Raw genomic sequence first — 20,000 nt, forward strand, 5'->3', positions numbered from 1 at the left:
CCAATTACCTTGCTTTCTCCGTTTCAGCCATATCACAAGCAGAATGAGCACCAGAACAAGAGCTCCCACAATGCCGGTGCTTAGTATAACTGTGTTCACTCGGTCAATAACACCTAGAAAAATAGATTTGAAATGAGCAACCCTGCATCGTGAATTAAAACAACAGTCAAACTGGGTGACGTGGGCCTTGTGGTTCAATCAGTTGTGGAATAATTATCGGTCTGGGCTTTCCAACGGATGGATATCAGCATCTCTCTCTAGCTCTCTCTATCTCTCTCTGTACATCTATCTCTCTATCCTGTATATCTATCTCCCTCTCCCTCTGTCTCTCCCTCTCCCTCTGTCTCTCCCTGTATATCTATCTCTATCTCTCCCTCTCCCTTTATCTCTCCCTGCATATCTATCTCTATCTCTCCCTCTCCCTCTATCTCTCCCTCTCCCTCTGTCTCTCCCTATACATCTATCTCTATCTCTCCTTCTCCCTCTATCTCTCCCTCTCCCTCTGTCTCTCCCTATACATCTATCTCTATCTCTCCCTCTCCCTTTATCTCTCCTTGTATATCCATCTCTATCTCTCCCTCTTGCTGTATATCTATCTCTATCTCTCCCTTTCCCTGTATATCTATCTCTATCTCTCCCTGTATATCTATCTCTCCCTCTCCCTCTATCTCTCCCTCTCCCTCTGTCTCTGTCTCTCCCTATACATCTATCTCTATCTCTCCCTCTCCCTCTATCTCTCCTTCTCCCTCTCTCTCTGTCTCTCCCTATACATCTATCTCTATCTCTCCCTCTCCCTTTATCTCTCCTTGTATATCCATCTCTATCTCTCCCTCTTGCTGTATATCTATCTCTATCTCTCCCTTTCCCTGTATATCTATCTCTATCTGTCCCTGTATATCTATCTCTCCCTCTCCCTCTATCTCTCCCTCTCCCTCTCTCTCTGTCTCTCCCTATACATCTATCTCTATCTCTCCTTCTCCCTCTATCTCTCCCTCTCCCTCTGTCTCTCCCTATACATCTATCTCTATCTCTCCCTCTCCCTTTATCTCTCCTTGTATATCCATCTCTATCTCTCCCTCTTGCTGTATATCTATCTCTATCTCTCCCTGTATATCTATCTCTCCCTCTCCCTCTGTCTCTGTCTCTCCCTATACATCTATCTCTATCTCTCCCTCTCCCTCTATCTCTCCCTCTCCCTCTCTCTCTGTCTCTCCCTATACATCTATCTCTATCTCTCCCTCTCCCTTTATCTCTCCTTGTATATCCATCTCTATCTCTCCCTCTTGCTGTATATCTATCTCTATCTCTCCCTTTCCCTGTATATCTATCTCTATCTCTCCCTGTATATCTATCTCTCCCTCTCCCTCTATCTCTCCTTCTCCCTCTCCCTCTGTCTCTCCCTATACATCTATCTCTATCTCTCCCTCTCCCTTTATCTCTCCTTGTATATCCACCTCTATCTCTCCCTCTTGCTGTATATCTATCTCTATCTCTCCCTTTCCCTGTATATCTATCTCTATCTCTCCCTGTATATCTATCTCTCCCTCTCCCTCTATCTCTCCCTCTCCCTCTGTCTCTCCCTATACATCTATCTCTATCTCTCCCTCTCCCTTTATCTCTCCCTGCGTATCTATCTCTATCTCTCCTTCTCCCTCTATCTCTCCCTCTATCTCCACCTCTGTATCTCCCTTTATCTCTATCTCTCTCACCCTCTATCTCTCCTTCTATCTTTATCTGCCCTTCTATCTTTCCTCTGTCTCTATCTCTATCTCTCCCTCTATCTTTCTCTGAGTGGCTATCTCTCCATCTACCTCTACCTTTCTCTCTCCCTCTATCTCTCCATCTACCTCTACCTTTCTCTCTCCCTCTATCTCTCTATCTACCTCTACCTCTAACCCTATCTCTCCCCCATCTCTTCCTCTACCTCTCCCTCTAACTCTCCCTCGACCTTTCCCTCTACCTCTCCCTCTCTCACCCTCCTACAAAGTGATTGTCTATGTCAGGGAATGGTATTTGCTCTGCATTTCCATGAAATCAGTAAAAACACAACGGATTCACAATTTGGATCCCGGTTAAATTCCCAGTGGGGAAGGAGCACTGTGTGAGTGAAGAGATAGCCACACAGTAGTGAAGTCACAAGGTGAATGATTCAGTGAAGCCAGACAGAGATCTCGGATCAAACCCTACAATAGTGGATGGTGAAATCCAGCTTAAAATTAAAATTAGCCACAAGGTAACCATTTGCAGGGAAGGGAATTTTCTGACTTGTATGTGACTCAAAGCCCACAGCTATGAGGTTCTTTCTCAAACAGCCTGAATGCTAACAAAATAAAAAGCTATTTTCTGAATGTATCTTACAACACAGGTGGAAGGATAAAGCACATGGGGTTGGTCTCTTCATACACCATAGATTCCCTACAGTGTGGAAACAGGTCCTTTGGCTCAACAAGCCCACGCTGAACCTTGGAGCACCCCACCCAGACCCATCCCCCTATAACCCACACATCCCTGAACACTACAGGCAATTTAGCACGGCCGATCCAACCTAACCTGCACATCCCTGAACACTACAGGCAGTTTATCATGGCCAATCCACCCTAACCCGCAGATCCCTGGGCACTATGGGTAATTTAGCATGGCCAACCCACCCTAACCTGCACATCTTTGGACTGTGGGAGGAAACCAGAGCATCCAGAGGAAACCCAGGCAGACACAGGGAGAATGTGCAAACTCCACACAGACAGCCTGAGGCTGGAATTGAACTCAGGTCCCTGGCACTGTGAGGCTGCAGTGCTAACCACTGAGTCACCGTGCTACCCCAACCACTTCCTGGCTTTTGTGACAGAATTAATCAGAATCCATTAGCTGTTCTCATCCTCTCAAGAATGTTCTAATGCCCCGCACATACAGTGATGATTCTGTAATCTTGGGCACATGTGTAGAAATAATTACATATTTGTCTCTTTGGAAGAGAAAAGTGCATTTGAAATATGTCTTCATTGAACGGTATAGTCTTCTAAGCATGTGTAATCCATAAGGCACAAGTCAGGAGTGGGATGGAATACCCCCCACTTGCCCCTGGATGGGGGCAGCCCCAACAACACTCAAGAGGCTCGACACCATCCAGGACAGAGCAGCCCCCGCTCGATTAGCCCCACATCCACAAACATCCCACTCCCTCCCCCCACTGACACTCAGTTGCAGCAGTGTGTACCATCCACAAGATGCTCTGCAGAATCTCACCAAGGCTCCTCAGGCAGCACCTTCCAATATCTACTGGTAAGGCAAGGGCAGATGATGATTTGGAGCACCATACCTTCCAGGTTCCATCAACAAACATGTCACCATTCCTTCACTCTCACTATTCCAATAGCCTGGAGCTCAAACCTGACCGCAACCACACGTCCTGCACAGCAGTCAGACAAACAGCAAAGGTAGTAAGAACTGCCAATGCTGGAGTCTGAGTTAGGGGGAACACAGTGTGGGGCTGGGGGAACACAGTGTGGGGCTGGAGGGACACAGTGTGGGGCTGGAGGAACACAGCAGGGAGCTGGAGGAACACAGTTTGGAGCTGGAGGAACACAGTGTGGGCTGGAGGAACACAGTGTGGGGCTGGAGGAACACAGCAGGGAGCTGGAGGAACACATTGTGGGGCTGGAGGAACACAGTGTGGGGCTGGGGGAACACAGTGTGGGGCTGGAGGAACACAGTGTGGGGTTGGAGGAACACAGTGGGCAGCTGTGGGAACACAGTGTGGAGCTGGAGGAACACAGTGGGGAGCTGGAGGAACACAGTGTGTGGCTGGAGGAACACAGTGGGCCAGGCAGCAACAGAGGAGCAGGAAAGTTGACGTTTCTGGTGGGACCCTTCTTCAGAAATGGGGGAGGGCGAAGGGGTCTCTGAAATAAATAGGGGTGCAGTGAGAGCAGTGGAATGGATAGGTGGGAGAGAAGGCGGACAAGTCAAGGAGGTGGGGATGAAGCTGGTAAAGATGAGTGTAGGTAGGGAGTTGGGGTGGGGTTGGTCAGTGAGGAGGAAGGGGCAGATAGGTGGGAGGGAAGACAGACAGGTCACTGAGGCAGGGATGGGGGTTGGGTAGGGAGTTGGTCTCAGGATGAGGCCGGGGGGGTGCGGAGATTTTGAAGCTCTTGAGACCATTGGACTGTAGGCTCCCAAGGTGGAATTTGCTGCTCCTCCTGTTTCCGGGTGGATTTGTTGTGACACCGGAGGAGGCCCAGGATGGACATGTCGTCCAGGGAGTGGGAGGGGGCCTTAAAGTGGTTCGCGACTGGGAGGTGTTGCAGTTTGTCACGAACCGAACGTCGGCGCTCGACAAACAGCCAGCTCGCCGACACCATCTCCAGGATTTCATAGGGGACGGAATAAACACTGAGCTATAAAGGGATACCCGTGTTTGCATGAACGAACACACATAGGCTGACCCAGAGGTTCAGGCTGACCAAGAGGTTCCAAGCCATATAAAACCTCCGCAGCTCGGCTAACCTCTGTGTAAATTCAGGAGATAAAGAACCGTACGGCAGAGGGCAGGCCCTTCGGCCCACGATGCTGTGCCATAGGGCCGCTACGCAAACAGGAGGCTGTGAAACACGGAACGCACCTTTCTGTCACATCCTTCTTGATCTCATTGATGATGTGGAATGAGTAAAATGTCATGAAAGACAAGATGAAGGAGGTGTTAGAGGGTTGTTATTCAGACTGGAGGCCTGTGACCAGCAGTGTGTCACGAGGATCGGTGCTGGGTCCACTGCTTTTTGTCATTTATATAAAAGATTTGGGTGGGAACATGGTTAGTCAGTTTGCAGATGACACCGAAATTGGAGGCTGTAGTGTGCAGTGAAGAAGGTTACCCTCAGAGTACAACAGGTCTCTGATCAGATGGGCCGAAGGGCCGAGGATGTCAGATGGCGTTTAATTTAGATAAATGTGAGACGCCACATTTTGGAAAGGCACATCAGGGCAGGACTTATACACTTCATGGTAAGGTCCTGGGGAGTGTTACTGAACAAAGAGACCTTGGGGTGGCGGTGGGGGTGGGGGGGGGGGTGCACGTTCCTCGTTCCTTGAAAGTGGAGTCGCAGGTGAGGAAAAAGGAATTCCTGAGTCTGAGTTTTGGAGATAAGGTGCAGAAAACCCCAAAAGATAACAGAAGGTCACCAGACAGTTGCAGGTCATAAAGCAAAATTCTGTCAGTTCTTGTTGAAGACCAGGACACTCGTTGGGGTAACTTGAGGTCAACCCCTGAGGGAGGGGTTGGGGTTTGGAGTTCTCATCCTTAGGATATTATACACTATTTCACAGTAGCTAATTAGATAGTGAAGTCTTTAAACCACAGTGCAGTCCTGTCAGGAAAACACATTAACCTTCGAGATAACAAGGTGTGGAGCTGGATGAACACAGCAGGCCAAGCAGCATCAGAGGAGCAGGAAGGCTGAAGTTTCAGGTCTGGACCGTTTCTGAAGAAGGGTCTAGGCCTGAATTAGTGATATTGGGAACTGCAGATGCTGGAGAATCCAAGATAACAAAGTGTGGAGCTGGATAAACACAGCAGGCCAACAGCATCTCAGGAGCACAAATTGTCAGCTTTCCTGCTCCTCTGATGCTGCTGGGCCTGCTGTGTTCATCCAGCTCCAAACCTTGTTATCCCAGACTCCAGCATCTGCAGTTCCTACTATCTCCCACATTAACTTTCAGCTGCTTTCAGGCAGCACAGATTTCACTTTGAATCTGCTGACTTGTGGGAAGGTTGCATTGTTAAAGTTGGTTTGGATTCCTAAACAGCCAGATTTGGAAGATTTGCTTAGTAAGTGACACACGTTCTCTGAATGCTAAGTTAGTGACAGGTCCATTGCTCTCCAGGAATAGGACGGGTGGCAGTATTTTGTGAATAAAAGTCACTGCTGTTTGCAGCTTGGCTCTGAGCCCCTGCCCACAGGCATGGAAGTAAACCGTTGGTACCTGGGACTCCCCCTGCTCAGTGTCGAGTCTGACTTTTAATTCCATCCTCTTCTCCTTTTGACCAAATGCACCAATTCTTGTTCGACCTATTACCCATCGCTGACCACAATCCCTCATGGTTAGCAGAGTGAATGGCCACTGATGCTGTATGTGAGATCACTGTACGGTGTACCTGAGGAATTGCTCGATCTTAGCACAACTTCCACACGGCCCACTCCTATCCCAACTGTGTTGGCAGCTTCACATGTCCAGTTGCCATTTTCCAGAGCGCTCTCCTCCCCGATGAACACCTGTGCATTTTTGACCTCCACTCCTTCCGGTAACCTTGAAAATTACAACAGAAAATAGTCGCAGCAAACTTACAGTCATAGAGTCACACTGCATGGAAAACAGAGCCTTCGGTCCAATACGTCCACACCCAACAGTTATCCGAAATAAATCCAGTCCCATTTGACAGCATATCCCTCCAGTCCCTTCCTATTCGTGTGCCCACCCAGATGCCTTTTTAAATGCTGTGGCTGTGCGGGTATCGGACTGGGGTGGACAAGGTCAGAAATCACACAACACCAGGTTATAGGGCAACAGGTTCATTTGAAAACACAAGCCTCGTTCCTCCTTCAGGTGTTAGTGAAGTGGTATCAGACACAGCATTTATAATAAAAGGTCAAAGGGGCACACCACTGATGAGGATGTATTAAACAAACCCAAGGTGTTATTAAATCTTTCATCAGCCAGTAAGTTTTAATTGATTAACATGTGTATGTAAATCCCTGAATTTGTTTCATGTCACTGCCCTGAGAGAACGAGAGGTTTTATCAGTGTGAAGAAGAGGTGACGTTTTAGGTCAGACAGTGCATGTTAGAGTGTGAGGCCTTGTTTAGAATCTGCTTACAGTCGGTCAATGTGACATTTTATAAATTCCTATTTTAGGAATAAAGCCAGTCTGACTCTAAACCAAAACACAAACAGATTCTAAACAAGGCCTCACATCCTAACATGCATTCTCTGACCGAAAATGTCACCTCTTCTTCACACTGATAAAGCCTTTCATTCTCCCAGGGCAGTGACATGAAACAAATTCAGGGATTTACATACACATATTAATCGATTAAAACTTTCTAACCGATGAAAAATTTAACAGCATCTTAGGTTTGTTTAATACATCCTCATCAGTGGTGTGCCCCTGTGATCTTTTATTTATAGATCCTGTGTCTGATGCTCCCTCTCTCACTAACACCTGAAGAGTGCTGGACTAAAACCTGGCGTTGTGTAATTTCTGACCATTTACATGCTGTAACTGTACCAGTCTCCATTGCTCCCTCCGGGATCCCATTCTGTACATACACCACCCTCTGTGTGAAAAAGTCCCCCTTTCGATCCCTTTCAAATCTTTCCCCTCTCACCTTAAACCTTGTCCTGTTAGACTTGGACCCCCCTATCCTGGGATAAAGACCTTAGCTCTTCACACTATCCGTGCCCGTCATGATTTTATAAACCTCTATAGGTCACCCCTCAGCCCCCGATGCTCCAGGGAAAATAGCCCCAGACCATTCAGCCCCTCCCTGTAGCTCAAACCCACCAACATCCTTGTAAATCTTTTCTGAACATTATCAAGTTTTGCAACATCCTTCCCATAGCTGGGAGACCAGAATTGAATGCAGTATTCCAAAAGTGGCCTCACTAATCCCTAGATAACAAAGTGTGAAGCTGGATGAACACAGTGTCTGAGGAGCACAAAAGCTGACGTTTTGAGCCTAGAGGTCAGTCCTCAGCAAGGGACTCACCCTTGTACCCGTCCACCCACACATCAACGAATACCAGTCATGTTTGGACATCGAGCAGTTTTTCCACTGCCTCCGCCTCCATGCTTACTTTCCTAACCAGGAGTCCCTCCCTCCCTCCACTGACCCCTTCACCTGCCTCCAACACAAGCCCTCCTCCTGGACACCACGCCCAGGCCTCCTACCCTCCCTCGACCTCTTCATCTCCAACTGAAACCCCTAAGACGCTGCTTGGCCTGCTGTGCTCATCCAGCTTCACACTTTGTTATTTCGGAGTCTGCAGCATCTGCAGTTCACATTATCTCTGTCACTAATGCCCTATACAGCCACAATGTAACATCCCAATTCTTGTTGGAATTTCGAAGAATGAAGAGGAATCTTATAGAAACATATAAAATTAAGAAGGGAATAGATGAGAATAGAAGCAGGGATGCTGTGCAGATGAAATGAGAACGAGGGGTATAACCTCAAAACAAGGGAAAGCAGACTCAGGCCTGAGTTGAGGAATGTCCTCACCCAATCTGAGGAATTCCCTGCCCAGTGAAGCAGTTGAGGCTACCTTATTGAATGTTTATAAGACAGATTTTTGAACAATAAAGGAATTAAGGGTTCCAGTGAACGGGCTGGTAAGTCGAGCTGAGTCCACTTATTGGATGGCAGAGCAGGCTTGAGGGGCCAGACCACTCCTGCCCCATTTCCTTATATTCTTGTGCTCAATGTACTGACCAATAAAGGCAAGCGTACCACGGTGGCTCAGTGGTTAACGCTGCTGCCTCACAGCATGAGGAACGTGGGTTCGATCCCTCCCTCGGGCGACTGTCTGTGTGGAGTTTGCACATTCTCCCCGTGCCTGCACGGGTTTCCTCCGGGTGCTCCGGTTTCCTCCCACAGTCCAAAGATGTACAAGTTGGGGTGGGGTGGCCATGGGAAATTGCCCACAGTGTCCAGGTATGTGTAGATTAGGGGGATGGGTCTGAGTGGGATTCTCTGAGGGTCAGTGTGGACTTGCTGAGCCGAAGGGCCTGTTTCCACACTGTAGGGGTTTCTATGATATAACAATATGAAGCCTTCTACACCATCCCATCTAGCTGCAACTCCACTTCCAAGCAGCTATGAACCTCCCCAAGGTCTCTTTGTGGGACGAAAGCCCCGGTGCCTCCAGGTAACGCAGAGTCATTTAAATATGGGGTCAGCGAGCAAGAGAGAGAGGACCATTCTTCAGGGTCACCTGTGGTTTCCACCACTGCCTGATGACATTGACAAGGAGTTTGAGGCTCAGTATCACTGGGGCTATGACTACATTCCCAGCTTCAGCCAAAGTGGAAACTAATCCCAGGATTTCCGATGCAGAACTTGACTCAACTGTTAAGCTCTGTGTCTGAGACACTGCTTGGTCGAGGCTGGTTTGATGAGACAGCAGCATACGGTGACTATAGCGTTATCTAAGGGCTGAACGGACTTGAGAGTCCCACTTCAGGATTTCTGAAGGTTAAACATGTCGGTTCAGTTGGCAGTTAGGAAGGAAAATGCAATGTCAGCATTCATTTTAAGAGGGCTAGTTTACAGGAGCAGAGGTGTACTGTATAAGGCTCTGGTCAGACTGCGTTTGGAACAGTGAGGGCAGTTTTAATTTCCATATCTTTGTTATATTACGCCTAGCACAGCTGCCTCACAGCGCCAGGGGCCCAGGTTCGATCCCACCCTCGGGAACAGTCTGCGTGGAGTTTGCACATTCTCCCTGTGTCTGCGTTTTTTTTCCTCCGGGTGCTCCGGTTTCCTCCCACAGTCCAAAGATGTACAAGTTAGGGCGGATTGGCCATGATAAATTACCCCTCATGCCCAGGCATGTGTAATCCAGGCTAGGTGGATTAGCTATGGGAAATGTGTGGTTATGGGGATAGGGTCGGAATCTGGGTGGGATGACCTTCAAAGGATTGTTGCAAGGGGCTGAATGGCCTCTTTCAGCTCTTCAGAACCCTATCTAAGGAAGGATGTTCTGACCTTGGAGAGGATTCAGAGGAGATTCATGAAAATGATCCCAGGATGAAGGGCTCCTCCCATGAGGAGTGGTAGAGGACTCCGGTTCTGTGGAATTTAGAAGGGAGGAGGAGCATATCTGATTGAAGCTCGGAGAATGCTGAGGGGCCTGGATGGAGCGGACACAGAGAAGATGGTTCCACCAGTGGGAGAGACTGGGACCCGAGGGAACAGCCTCAGGGCGATGGGACAACCCTTTAGAGCTGAGATGGGAGAGGAATTTCTTCAGCCGAAGGGATGTGAATCTGTGGGACACATTCCCACAGAGGGGAGCTGGTGAGGGTAGGTCATTGAGTGTATGTAAGACAGAGATAGATAGGGTCTCAATGACAGATGAGCAAGGGGATGGAGAGTTAGAGGGAGGAGACAAGGGAATGGGGTTGATAGACATGAGAGACATGATCGAATGGTGAAGCAGGCTCGATGGGCCGAATGGCCTATCTGTGATCCTATATTCTACATTTCTGTATCACAAATAGTATATCAATGCACAATTATTCATACAGTGTAGAAAGTCTACAACATGATCGTCTGAGCGAACGAATTCCTTTCTAACGTACCCTCTCCAGGTGTAATTAGTTGGTTCAGGATTGGCATCTGTGCTACATGTAACAGTAACATTGTGTGTGTTTACACTCCAGGTCCCATCATACCCCGTTATCGTCACGACTGGTCGATCTACAAAGAAAATAATTCATGGCATCAGAGCCCTTTTCTCCGCAGGACCCACAGCAATGATTGAAGAGGGTGCTGTCACAATGGAAGAAAGTAGTAGATTCGTGTCTTCACGATGAGCGATAGAGTCCTAGAGCATGGAAACAGACCTTTTGGCCCATCTAGTCCATGCCGACCATTACCCCAAACTAAGCCAGCTCCTGCCTCCTCCTGGCCCATATCCCTTCAAACCGTTCCTATTTGTGTACTCATCCAAATGTCTTTTAAATATTGTAACCGTATCCACCACTTGCTTTGGAAGTTCATTCCACACACGAACCACCCTCTGTGTAAAAAAAATTGCCCCCTCCTGTCTTTCTTACATTTCTCTCTTCTCGCCTTGAAAATGTAGCCCCCTCCCCCGTCTTGAAATCCCCATCTTAGGAAAAAGACAGCCGCCAATAACCCAATCTATACCCGAAAGGAGGCAGCCAGGATTGGGGCTGAATGGCCTGCTTCCACGCCCCAAGGATTCTATATAAAATCAGAATCAAACTGCCTGAGGCAGCAGATGTGTTAACAACAGAGGAGTACGGACTTATAACTAGGACATTGCTGTACCCTATCCAATTTCATGTCTGCTTCGGAAACCTAGAGATAAATGACTCGGAAGCGAGCGTGTGCTAGAAATTCCATGCCCTCCACACATTTCCTCAAGACCAAGGAAAGAACACTTGAAATTGCAGAAGGTGTAAGGAGAGACAGTCAGGTACGAAAATATTGACTTTCTGCTCGCTTGTGCAGAGCTGAAAAGCTGCAGAGACCTGGGCCTTGAGGCTAAAGTGGAGACTGGGCAGGAAGATGCCCCATCATCATGGATGCCCCTGTGTGTGGGCACAGGTGGGCTACAATGGAGGTGTACAGATAGTGCCAGACTTACTAATGTGGCATGGCATGAGACAGCTCTCCAGGCAGGAGTGACTCTGATGAGCATCAGCAAGTGGGAGGGTGTCTCATGGAACAGGTCATCCAATTCTGTGCACTTTCCGCAAGTTGTCAGACGGTTAGCAAGTATAGAAAATGTTATTTTTCATCTCTGAATTATACGCGAATAAAATAGAGGGACCTGATGCAGCTGTGTAAGATTATGGGTGTAAGTCCAGCCTAAATGGCCCCACCAAAATGCAGCTCGTCTCACCTATCTAAACTAAACTCCAGCTGCCGCTCCTTAGCCCATCTGCTGATCATCCCATTGTGCTCTTGGCAGGGTCGGAGGGTTTGAGATACAGGGAGGGGCTGAATAGGCTGGGGCTATTTTCCCTGGAGCGTCGGGGGCTGAGGGGCTATCGAGGTTTATAAACTCATGGGTAGGATAACTAGGCAAGATCTATTCCCCAGGGTAGGGGAGCCCAAAGCTCGAGGAGTGTAGGTTTAAGGTGAGAGTGAAAAGGTGTGGAAGGGACTTGAGGGGTAACTTTTTCACACAGAGGGTGGTGTGTGTACGGAATGAGCTGCCAGAGGAAGTGGTGGGGGCTGGTACAGTTACAGCATTTAAAAGGCATCTGGATGGGGACATGGATAGGAAGGGGTTAGAGGGATATGGGACAAATGCTGGTGAATGGGACTGGATTAATAAGGGTATCTGGTCAGCATGGACGTGTTGGGCTGAACGGTCTGTTTCTGTGCTGTACAGCTCTATAACTCTATGACTATTACATGGGGCATGGCCCAGTCCAGTAGAAAGCAGCGTAGTTCACGGGTCAATAACACGGTTGGAGGAGGCAAAGTTTCAAAGTGAAAGGCAGGAGGTTTAAGGGGATTTGAGGAAAATCTTTTTCACCCAGAGGGTGGTGGGAGTCTGAAATGCAGTGCCCAGGAGGGTGCGTGAGGCAGAAAAAGCTCACGACCTTTACAAAGTACCGAGCTGAGAACTTGGAATGATGTAACTTTCAATGCTGTGGACACACTGCGGGAAAGTGAGGCAAGTCTAGGTTGTATATCCTTGGCAGCACGGGCATGAAAGGCCGAATGGCCTCTTCTGTTCTGTATAAAGCTATGATTCTATGTAAACCATAAAGAGGTCTATATCAGCAAGGTATATAATCCAAAAGTTAATTCATAACAACGTCAAAGGGACTGATATGTATATAATTCTTCAACATTTGACACACACACTTTCCAAGTGTTTGCACGTACACACGTGCATGTTTGTGTGTGTGTACACACGTGTATGTTTGTGTGTGTGCACATACGTGCATGTTTGTGCGTGTGTACACACATGCATGTTTGTGTGTGTGTACACACGTGTACGTTTGTGTGTGAGCACTCATGTATATGTTTGTGTGTGTACACATGTGCATGTTTGCGTATGTGTGTGTGCACATATGTGTATATTTGTGTGTGTGTGCACAAGTGTATGTTTGTGTGTGCGAGCAAACATGCATCTTGTTGTGTGTGCGCTTGTGTGTTTGCACGGGTATGCATGTTTGTATGTGTGTGTGCATATGTGTACAAATGTGTACATATATGTACGTTTGTGTGTGTCCATGCACATGTGTGTTTGTGTGTCTGAGTGTCTTAGCCAGTGTGTGTGTGTATGAGCTATTGTGTGTGTGTGCGTGTGTGTGTGTGTGTATGAGCTATTGTGTATGTGTGTGTGTACGTGTGTGTTTGTGTGTGAGTGTGCGTGTGGTGTATGTATGTGTGGTATGTGTGTGTGCATGAGTAGGTGTGTGCATACACATGCATATGTTTCTGTGTGCAAGTGCGTGTGTGTGTGCATATGTGTGTATGTTGGTGTGTGTGCACACACGTGTATGTTTGTGTGTGTGTGTGCGCGTATGTATTTGTATGTCTGTTTGTGTGTGTGCATATACATGTACATTTGTGCATGAGTGGGTGAGTGTGTGTGTGTATGCGCACGCGTGCGTGTGCACGTGCCTGCATATGTGTATGTTTGTGTGTGATCGCACATGTGTATTTGTGTGAGTGTGCATGTGTGTATGCATGTATGTGCATGTTTGTGTGTGTGTGTATGTGTGTATGTGCACATATGTGTACGTTTGTGTGTGACTAAGTGTGTGTCTGTGTGCACATGTATGTGTGTGTTTGTGTGTGAGTGTGTGTGTAGCCTACGTGCACACATGTGTATGTGTGTGCATACATGTTTATGTTTGTGTGGGTGAGTGTGCACATATGTGTATGTTTGTGTTCATGTGTGCACGTATGTGTACGTTTATGTGTGTATGCACATATATATATGTGTGTGTGTGCACATACATGTAGGTTTGTGCATGAGTGTGTGAGTATGTGTGCTTGTTTGCATGTGCATGTTCTTGTATGTTTGTGTATGAGTGTGTGTGTGTATGTGTGTAAATGTGTGTGTGTGTGCAGGTATGTGTATGTTTGTAAGCATGCTTGAGTGTGAGGACACATGTGTGTTTTTGTGTGTGCATGTGTGTGTGCATGTGTGTGTATGCACATAGGTATATATCTGTCTGTGTGTATGTGTGAGTGCATGTGTGTATGTACACATGTGTATGTTTGTGTGTGTGAGCGCGCATGTGTGTATGTGAGTGTGAGTGTATTATATGTTTGCGTTGTATGTTTGTGTGTGAGTGAGTGAGTACGAGTGAACATGTGGGTTTGCATATGCATGGAGGTGTGTGAGTGAATGTTGGTTTGTGTGTGTACACGCACAAGTGTATGATTGTGGGCAGTAGAGTGTCCTTGTACGTGTGAGTGTTTAAATGTGCTTGTATATGTTTGTATCTGTGCATGTACCATGGGGGCGAGATGCGGTGATTCAAAGTACATGTGTGTGTGCTAATTTTCTAGAAGTATATCAGAGAATACTTACAGTGTGTGGGAGAAGGCCATTCAGCCCATCGAATCCTTATTGCCCCTCGGAATCAGACCCACCCCCGAACCTATCCCTGCATTTCCCATGGCTAACCCACCTAGGCTGGGCACTATGGGTAATTTATCATGGCCAATCCACCCTAACCTGCACACCCCTGGGCACTATGGGTAATTTATCATGGCCAATCCACCCTCTCCTGCACATCCCTGGGCACTATGGGTAATATAGCACGGCCAATCCACCCTCTCCTGCACATCCCTGGGCACTATGGGTAATTTAGCACGGCCAATCCACCCTCTCCTGCACATCCCTAGGCACTATGGGTAATTTAGCATGGCCAATCCACCCTAACCTGCACATCCCTGGGCACTATGGGTAATTTAGCATGGCCAATCCACTCTAACCTGCACTTCCCTGAGCACTATGGGTAATTTAGCATGGCCAATCCACCCTAACCTGCACATCCCTGGGCACTATGGGTAATTTAGCATGGCCAATCCACCCTCTCCTGCACATCCCTGGGCACTATGGGTAATTTAGCATGGCCAATCCACCCTAACCTGCACATCCCTGGGCACTATGGGTAATTTAGCATGGCCAATCCACCCTAACCCGCACATCCCTGGGCACTATGGGTAATTTAGCATGACCAATCCCCCTAACTTGCACATCCCTGGGCACTATGGGTAATTTAGCACAGCCAATCCACTCTAACCTGCACATCCCTGGGCACTATGGGTAATTTAGCATGGCCAATCCACCCTAACCTGCACATCCCTGAGCACTATGGGTAATTTAGCATAGCCAATCCACCCTAACTTGCACATCCCTGGGCACTATGGGTAATTTAGCACAGCCAATCCACCCTATCCTGCACGTCTTTGGACTGTGGGAGGAAACCCACGCAGACACAGGGAGAATGTGCAAACTTCACACAGACAGTCACCCGAGGGTGGAATCGAACCCGGGTCCCTGGCACCGTGGGCAGCAGTGCTAACCACTGAGGCACCGCATGTGTAGTATATATTTGCAGACGTCTGTTTGTTGGTAAACTGCTATTTTTTTGTAATTGTTTTGTTTGTAATGAACTCACTTGGCTGACAGTTTCCCATCAGTGATCCAGAAAGAGCCTGGACTCTGTAGAATGGGCTGCAGCACCAGGGCACTTCGAATAAAATAGTGCGCTGATTGCACAAGAGAGTGACGCAGGAAAGGAAAAGATTCAGCTCTCACAGCCTTCCTCAAAATGTGATCCATTCTCTCATGATTCAGGGATCCTCCAATAACACCCTTTCTGCACTACAACACATTGCATTTGTATGGCGACTTATGTTGAGCCAATCGTCCCAATGGACCTTGCTGAATAAAATTAAAAGGAACCCAAATTACTGCAAATCTATTCATTTAAGCTTCACGTCACAGAGTCATGGAGCTGTACAGCACGGCAACAGACCCTTTGGTCCAACTTGTCCGTGCTGACCCTGATATCTTAAATTAATCCAGTCCCATTTGCCAGCATTCGACCCACATCCCTCTAACCCCTTCCTATCCATGTCCCCATCCAGATGCCTTTCAAATGCTGTAACTGTACCAGCCCCCACCACTTCCTCTGGCAGCTCATTCCATACACGCACCACCCTCTGTGTGAAAAAGTTACCCCTCAGGTGCCTTTTAAATCTTTCCCCTCTCACCTTAAACCTATGCCCCTCTAGTTTTGGACTCCCCTACCCTGGGGGGAAAAGACCTTGTATATTCACCCTATCTATGCCCCTCATGATTTTATAAACCTCTATAAGGTCACCGCTCATCCCCCGACGCTCCAGGGAAATTAGCCGCAGCCTATTCAGCCCCTCCCTGTAGCTCAAACCCTCCGACCCTGGCAACATCCTTGTAAATCTTTTCTGAGCCCTTTCAAGTTTCACAACATCCTTCCTGTAGCAGGGAGACCAGGATTGCCAACAGTCTCAGTCCAGAAGAATAAGGCAGTTTGTTTAGATTTGTAAATATGCTCAGTTGGAATCTACAAATAGATGGATTCAAGCAAATTAAATCAATTTTAACTGCATTTAAAAATCCAATAAACATATATCAGGACGATGTCAACTCTCTTAACAGGCAAAGCTGAACTCTTCTCTACTTTAGGAAGAGATCGATCCCTGGATCCTGGTGGGATAATCCAAAATGAGAGGTCAGAGCTTCAGGACTTTGGGAGGAGGCAGATTTAAAGCAGAGATGAGGAAGAATTGCTTCTCTCGAAAGGTCATGAACCTGTGGAGCTCACTGCCACTGAGTGAAGTGACCTGAACAGGAGAGGAGGGTTCGACTTTGCAATGAATAATGTGTTAAAGGAAGTGGGCAGGAAGGTCAGTTGAGACTGAGATGAGATCAGCCACGATTAATGTCTCACTGTGGCTCAGTGGTTAACGCTGCAGCCTCACGGCACCAGGGACCCGGGTTCAATCCCTCCCTCGGGCAACTGTCTGTGTGAAGTTTGCACATTCTCCCCGTGTCTGCGTGGGTTTCCTCCGGGTGCTCCCGTTGCCTCCCACAGTCCAAAAGTATGCAGGTTAGGGTGGATTGACCATGCTAAATTACCCATAGTGCCCAGGGATGTGCAGGTTAGGGTGGATTGGCCGTGCTAAATTACCCATAGTGCCCAGGGATGTGCAGGTTAGGGTGGATTGGCCATGTTAAATTACCCATAGTGCCCAGGGATGTGCAGGTTAGGGTGGGATTGGCCATGCTAAATTACCCATAGTGCCCAGGGATGTGGAGGTTAGGGTGGATTGACCATGCTAAATTACCCATAGTGCCCAGGGATGTGCAGGTTAGGGTGGATTGACCATGCTAAATTACCCATAGTGCCCAGGGATGTGCAGGTTAGGGTGGATTGGCCATGTTAAATTACCCATAGTGCCCAGGGATGTGCAGGTTAGGGTGGATTGGCCATGCTAAATTACCCATAGTGCCCAGGGATGTGCAGGTTAGGGTGGATTGGCCATGCTAAATTACCCATAGTGCCCAGGGATGTGCAGGTTAGGGTGGATTGGCCATGCTAAATGACCCATAGTGCCCATGGATGTGCAGGCTGGGTGAGTTAGTCAGCGGACATGTGGGGAACAGGGATAGGTTTGGGGGTGAGCCTGGATGCGACGCTCATGATGGGCTAAGTGGCCTGCTTTCACACTGTAGGGAATCTACGATCACATTGATCTGCATCAATGGCTTCTCATACTCATCCTCTTAGCTACAGTCTGTTGTTGGACATGAGACTTACAGAGGATGGACAGCTGTACAGGATATTCAGTCTTGTTGCTTGTTGCTGAGTGAGTGACCTGACATGTCACTGTCTGCCCATTGTCTGAACGATGTGGGGTCATCGTATAATTGCTGTGGACAGTCACCATATTGTTGTCGTTTACAACATGGATCATGGTGTGCTTCCCCGGGAGACTGGATTTCCAAGTGATCTCAGCTGCTGGGTTCCCGAAGGCCGAGGTACACTGAGCCACAGGAGCGTCAGAGAGACCAGCCTCGGCAGGTATCGATGATGCTGCGTTGGTGGGAATCACTGTCAGAGATAAAAGAGAAATGAGTTCAATTTCAGTCTCACTTCACAGAGCATTTCGGCTGGCTGCATTGGCATGGTGGCTCAGTGGTTAGCGCTGTGCCAGGAGACCGGGTTCAACCCAGCCTCGGGTGGCTGTCTGTGTAGAGCTTCCACATTCTCCCTGGGTCTGTGTCATAGATTCATGCAGCACAGAAACGCAGGCTTCGCTCCGACTCATCTGCACTGAGTAGACATCTTAATCAGACTGAGTCCCGTTTGCCAGCGTTTGGCTGATATCCCTCCTTATTCACATACCCACCCAGATGCCTTTTAAATGCTGTAACTGTACCAGCCCCCACCACTTCCTCTGGCATCTCGACCCATATACGCACCACCCTCTGTGTGAAAAAGTTACCCCTCAGGTCCCTTTTCAATCTTTCCTCTCTAACCTTAAACTCCAGCACCTCCCCGACTTCTTCCACACACACACACACACACACACACACACACACACACACACACACACACACACAGTGGCTGTAAGAGGGTGCTTTCTCCTCTTGGGGCACCCTGGGCAGAGAGATCATCGTTTTTAGAATAAGACAGATTTAACACGGAGAGAGAGAAAGAGAGAGAGAGAGAGAGAGAGAGAGAGAAGGGGAAATGACTTCACTCAAAGGGTGCTCACCCTGTCGAATTCACTCCCCAGAGTGTGGCAGACGCAGGGACACTGAGTAAATTGGAGGAGGAGATGGACAGACTTTTAATGAATAACAAGTAGAAGCATTACAGAGGGTGGGCAGGAGTGAGGAGTCAAGACTGAGATGAGATAAGCCATGATCGCATTGAAATGTTGGAGCAGGAGCGAGGGGCTGAATGGCCTACCCCTGCTCCTAGTTCTTCTGCCCTTACTTGAGCAAAGTGGGAATGCAGGAAGAGATCAGTGAGGAGCAGGAAGGAATGAGCGAGAATGTCACTGAAAGAGGTTACGTACTTTCAGATGAGGCATGCCATTTGTCCTCAAAGAAATACAGTTTGCTCTTCGTCACTCTATATGGGACAGGCAGGCCAGCGTGTGGGAATGAGATGGGTCTGGGCTTGGGTATGAGGTTCTAAAGTGACCATTGCTTGAAGTGGTACAGGGTATAAGGTTATAAGGCAATTCCTGGGAAAAGGGCACTGGGAGTAGACAGATGATGGATGATGGGCTGAAGGGCCTCTGTTGTGCTGTCTAACTCTATGGGGCAGAGATTCTACTGACAGACAGTCATTATACTGATGTAGTTGGGACGGGGAACCTGTGATAAGGTGAGAGTTAGGGTCAGGGTTAGTGTTAGGGAAAGGATCAGGGTTATGGTCAGTGTTTGGTTTAGGGTCAGGGAGATGGTTCCGGTCAGGTCTAGGGTTAGGGTCATGGTGAGGGTTAAGATCAGTTCTAGGGTTAGGTTCATGGTGAGGGTTAAGGTCAGGTCTAGGTTTAGGGTTAGGTTTAGTGTTAGAGTCAAGGTTAGGGTCAGTGTCATGGTGAGGGTTAGGGTCAATCTATTGTTAGGCTCAGGGAAACGATCGGCTTAGGGCTAGGACTAGCCAGGGTCGCTGTTTGGACCAGGGTTCGTGTCAGGGTGAGTGTTACAATCAGGTCTAGTGTTATGGATGGGGCCTGGGTTTGGGTTAGGCTCACGATGAGGCCTAAGGCCAGGTCTAGGGTTAGAGTCAGATTTACATTTGGGTTCGGGTCAGGGTTACATTAAGGTTAGGCTCAGTCTAGGGTTATAGTTAGGGCTAGGGCTAGGGATATGGTCAGGGTTAGGATCAGGTTTCGGGTCTGAATTGGTGGATCAGTGTTAGGGTCAAGGTTAACATTAGGTTTAGGATTAGGGTTAGCGCTAGCATTAGGGTTAGTGATAGGGTTAACGTTTGGGTTAGGGCTAAGGCTAGGTTTTGCTTTAGGGTCAAGGGTTGGAGTTAGGATTGGGGTCAGGATTAGGGTTAGGATTAGGATTAGGGTAAGGATCAGGGTCAGGATTACAGTTAGGATTAGGATTAGGGTCAGGGTTAGGATAAGGATCAGGGCCATGATTAGGGTTAGCGTTAGGTTTAGGTTTTGGGTTAGGGTTAGGGTCAGTGTTAGGGTCAGGGT

General features: G+C 48.1%; 1 protein-coding gene and 1 long non-coding RNA gene across 3 annotated transcripts in view; one reads left to right on the forward strand and one right to left on the reverse strand.

Moving 5' to 3' along the window:
* Positions 1-11,546, forward strand: part of LOC132206698 (uncharacterized) — a 43,321-nt gene extending 31,775 nt beyond the window's left edge. Inside the window, exon 3 of the long non-coding RNA XR_009443100.1 lies at positions 10,436-11,546. This is a non-coding gene — a long non-coding RNA (uncharacterized LOC132206698). The remainder of the gene's footprint in view (positions 1-10,435) is intronic.
* Positions 1-20,000, reverse strand: part of LOC125448591 (nectin-1-like) — a 39,173-nt gene that overhangs the window by 8,460 nt on the left and 10,713 nt on the right. Inside the window, exons 3-6 of one of the 2 annotated variants that reach the window (XM_059641355.1) lie at positions 17,588-17,881; positions 10,355-10,472; positions 6,149-6,300; positions 9-113 (exon numbers count right to left, since the gene is read on the reverse strand). In XM_059641355.1, coding sequence (XP_059497338.1) covers positions 9-113; positions 6,149-6,300; positions 10,355-10,472; positions 17,588-17,881 — 669 coding nt within the window. The remainder of the gene's footprint in view (positions 1-8; positions 114-6,148; positions 6,301-10,354; positions 10,473-17,587; positions 17,882-20,000) is intronic. The other variant, XM_059641357.1, reaches the window with a different exon arrangement.

This window comes from Stegostoma tigrinum, chromosome 41 (genome assembly GCF_030684315.1).
Source record: "Stegostoma tigrinum isolate sSteTig4 chromosome 41, sSteTig4.hap1, whole genome shotgun sequence".
In the NCBI taxonomy this organism is placed as follows: Eukaryota; Metazoa; Chordata; class Chondrichthyes; order Orectolobiformes; family Stegostomatidae; genus Stegostoma; species Stegostoma tigrinum.